The sequence below is a fragment of the Colobus angolensis genome, unplaced genomic scaffold, assembly GCF_000951035.1.
Source record: "Colobus angolensis palliatus isolate OR3802 unplaced genomic scaffold, Cang.pa_1.0 Scaffold89, whole genome shotgun sequence".
NCBI lineage: Eukaryota > Metazoa > Chordata > Mammalia > Primates > Cercopithecidae > Colobus > Colobus angolensis.
This window is the reverse complement of record NW_012122820.1, coordinates 3,754,580-3,758,373: the sequence shown is the minus strand read 5'-3', so window position 1 is coordinate 3,758,373 and position 3,794 is coordinate 3,754,580. Positions and strand designations below refer to the sequence as shown.

The 3,794-nt window shown below is 54.6% G+C and overlaps 1 protein-coding gene across 1 annotated transcript in view; it reads left to right on the top strand.

Annotated features, from left to right (window-relative positions):
* Window positions 1–337: 337 nt before the first annotated feature.
* The window catches only part of NRIP2 (nuclear receptor interacting protein 2), an 11,659-nt gene continuing 8,202 nt past the window's right edge, over window positions 338–3,794 (top strand). Inside the window, 3 exon segments of the mRNA XM_011931093.1 lie at window positions 338–431; window positions 536–920; window positions 922–1,147. Of these exon segments, the coding sequence (XP_011786483.1) occupies window positions 338–431; window positions 536–920; window positions 922–1,147 (705 nt within the window).

Sequence of the window (3,794 nt, the reverse complement as noted above, 5' to 3'; positions counted from 1 at the left end):
CCACCTGTCCCGGCTAGTTTTTGTATTTTTTAGTAGAGATGGGGTTTCACCGGGTTAGCCAGGATGGTCTCGATCTCCTGACCTTGTGATCCACCCGTCTCGGCCTCCCAAAGAGCTGGGATTACAGGCTTGAAATGTAACATTTTTTAAAGAGCCAGGACTCGAGGAGAGTCATATGAAGGAGACTGAGATGCCAGGGACCATTTCTACTCGTGGGAAGATTCAGAGGTGTTCTTGCCATTCCCTGGAACCCAGAATCCAGAGTAAATTAGTTAAAGACTCTGACATCTATCTGCTAGGCGCGAGGGAAGAGACCTAAGGAGGTAAAGCTAGGGGGATGGGAGGAGGGAAGGCCGCTCTCATGCTGCCCCTCTCTGATCTGAATCCAGTTATTGGCCTGCACGCCAGCCCTGGGCTGCAGAGAACGCCAGGCAGAGGAAACCGCTGGGCGGCCCTGGGAAGCCTGGGAGGGATGCAGAGGAGGGCAGGGGCCACACACGCTGGGAGGGGCACTAGGGCTGCTGCCCCCACACAGTGACAGGCGCTTCCTTGCAAACCACCTGGCACAGGAACCCTGACAGTTTACATCACTGTCTCTCCTTCTCTCTCTTTCTCTCACACACACACACACACGCCCCATCCACCGCCCGCTCTGAACAGGACCCCAGCGTTGGGGACGCGGCCAAGTCAGCCAGCTGTGGGCCCTGCCAACCCTCCCTCTCTTCTAGGACTGGGTTTTTCCAGCCGGAGTCTCACTCCCTCTACAGCAATCTCGGGAAATTGGAGACGACACGGCTGCTCCTGAACATTATTTATTTCGTTCCTCTTTCCCTCCCGCGGGGACCCTCCTGTTGGAAGGAGAGCTGCAGCACAGGACGGAGACAGGCAGGAAGAAGCAGAGAGGATGCGGTGACGCCCCCTGAGCAGCCCCCGGCCCACTCCTCCAGCAGGGGCCATGAGCACCAAGCAGGAAGCCAGGAGAGATGAGGGAGAAGCCAGGACGAGGGGGCAGGAGGCACAGCTTCGAGACCGAGCCCACCTGAGCCAGCAGCGCCGGCTCAAACAGGCCACCCAGTTCCTGCACAAGGACTCGGCTGATCTGCTCCCGCTGGACAGCCTCAAGAGGCTCGGCACCTCCAAGGATTTGGTGAGGCGTCCCCCTCCCCCGCCAGCGTCCCCTGGCCCTTTCCTTCCACTTCTCAGATCCTGAGCAGGCCAGGCAGGACCAGAAAGTGCAGACCCTCAGCTTTCAGGTCCCGCTCCCTTGCTGAGACGGGGAGAGGTCATCCTGTCAACTTGAGGCTCTTCACTGCGGATGTTACCATGGTTTGCTGGCTCTGAGGGTCCTATTCTCACTGCTTAGCTTCCCTGCCTTTTCTCGCTAATGGCCCAAAACTTGAGGGTGGTGAGGAGCTAGGCTGTTTAGGAGTGGGGGCTTCCAGGAACACCGGAACCTTCTAGAGTGGTCACTTAAAACTGGGAGGGCCCGGAGGACTGGCCAGTTTAGGGTTGTGACTTCCTGCTCCCCCTGAACTACAGTTCCCTCCACCAGGGCTGTCTATCCATTTGTCCTTCCTCCTCAGAATCAAAGCACTGGGGGTCTCCATCCTTCCCCGGGCATCGGGGTTGTGTGTGGCTCTTGCCAGGGGCCCCTGGCCGCCTTGAACGCTGCTCTCCCCACTCCTAAGTGGAATAGACCTTCCAGGCTCCTCTCCTCCCATCCGTCTGCAGCAGCTTTGGCCTCAGAGGAATGGGGCAGGGGAGTAACAGTAAGGATGTGAGCGGGCAGGGGACAATTGCAGATCCAGGCATTCCTCTCTGAGTGCTGACAAGCGGGGCCATGGAGCCACTTCGCTTGGGATCAGATCCCGGCTCTGCCACTTACTAACTTGGGCAATTGACTTTACGTCTCTGTGCCTCAGTTTCTTCATCTGTTAAATGAGAATAAAAGCAATCATAGGTTTGTTGGGAGAGTTGTTAGAGCTGATATATTTAAAGCACTTAGAACAGTGCGTAATAGCAGGCGCTATCTAAATGCTATGATTATTCCTCCAGCTACTATTCCATTTAGTCTGAGAAATACTCCTGGCCTCTGACCCATGGGAGAGAGGAAATCCTTTGTGGAAAGGCTTGGGAGAACTCGGTTCCCAGTCCCCTCTCCTAGTCTGAGAAGAGGTACTCAACCAGGCCTGTACTGAGAGGTTGGAAGCGTATCTGCTGGCCTGCGTTCCACCAACTGCTTCTCCCAGGGAAGCTGAAGGCCAGTGCAGGGCCTTGTTACCTTTCTCTACTTAGCTCTACGTTTCCAGACTCCTCTCAGCCTGGGTTGCCCACACCAGGACCACAGCCCAGAGGCCTGGCAATTCCCTAGCTCCCAACAAGGAAAAGGGATTGCACTGAGACTTAATTCAAGTAACTGCCAGGGGCTTATTCCTCCTCGCAGTGCCAGCAAGCATAGCTGAAAAGCAGGAATGGAGCAGGGATGTGAGTTCCCTGGTTCTCAATGGCTAGAACCTACTGGGGACCATCCTACATCTGTTCGGCCCCAGGAGAAGGTGCTCTACTGACATTGCCATCCCAGAGTGGCAGGTCCCGCTTTCTGACGAGAAAGTCCTGGGCTTTTCACCTCTCCCCTCTGCCTAGGATGTCCCCAATTGATCTCTAGCAGTTACCTCCTGTGGCTTTGGGAGCAAAGGCACGACAGGTAGGGGAGACCCCATTGTCTCCCTCCCTGGGATGGCTGTGGAGCAAACTGCACAACAGTGGGAGGGGCCTGAAGCCTGTGTCCATCGTGGGAAGGTGGAAGATGGGAAGTGCAGGGCAAGTCTCTCCACCCAGTCCCAGAGCTCGCTGAACTTTTCCCAGCACTGGGTCTCCTGCTGGCAGTTTTGCTGCCAGGAGCAACCCCAAGGGCCTCATTAATCTAAGGGCAGAAAAACAATCCCAGGCTCCCAAGGAGAGAGGGCAGGTGGAGAGGTGCGTAGAGCCTGGGAGAGAGTCAGTCTGCAGCAAGCATCTATTGAGTGCCTACTAGATGCTGAGCCATGCCCTGGGATACAAAAATGAGTGAGGTAGACTCAGGGGCTTTCCAGGCTAATGGGAGAGTAAAATGCGTACATAACATTTGTGAGAAGCACGGCAAAGGGAGCTAAGACAAGGGACCCCAGCTTGGGGTGTATGGAGAGAGAAGCATGAAGAGCTCAGAGAGGGTACCCTGGAGAAGGCACATCCCGCATTATAAGATGTACACAGAATCCCAAACTTAAGATGCAACCTCTCTCTAAAATAAAGTGTGTTAAGTCAGTTATCCAGTCTAGCCTCGAGAAGAGTGGGGAAGAGGAGTTTCAGGAAGAGAGGAGAGAGGAGTGAAGGCATGGAGGCAAAAAGCAGCCTGGTAGGAGTGGTGCTTCTGGGGCCCATAAACAGAGTGGCAGGGAAGGAGGCACGGCCCCGTCATCTGGGCTGTGGATCACCTTCAAAAGCTTGGGCTCTAGCATGCAAGCAATGTGGGGTAGGGGGTCTTTGACGCATTTTAAATCAGAGAGTACATAGTTTCATGTTTTACTTTGGTGCTTCTCAAACTTTAACCTGCACATGAATCACCGGGGGATCTTGTCACAGTGAAACATCTGATTCAGTAGGTATGAGAGTCTGCATTTTTAAGAGGCTTCGAAATGATGTTTTTTTGTTTTGTTTTTGTTTTTTTTTTTTTGAGACGGAATCTCGCTCTGTCGCCCGGGCTGGAGTGCAGTGGCCGGATCTCAGCTCACTGCAAGCTCCGCCTCCTGGGTTTA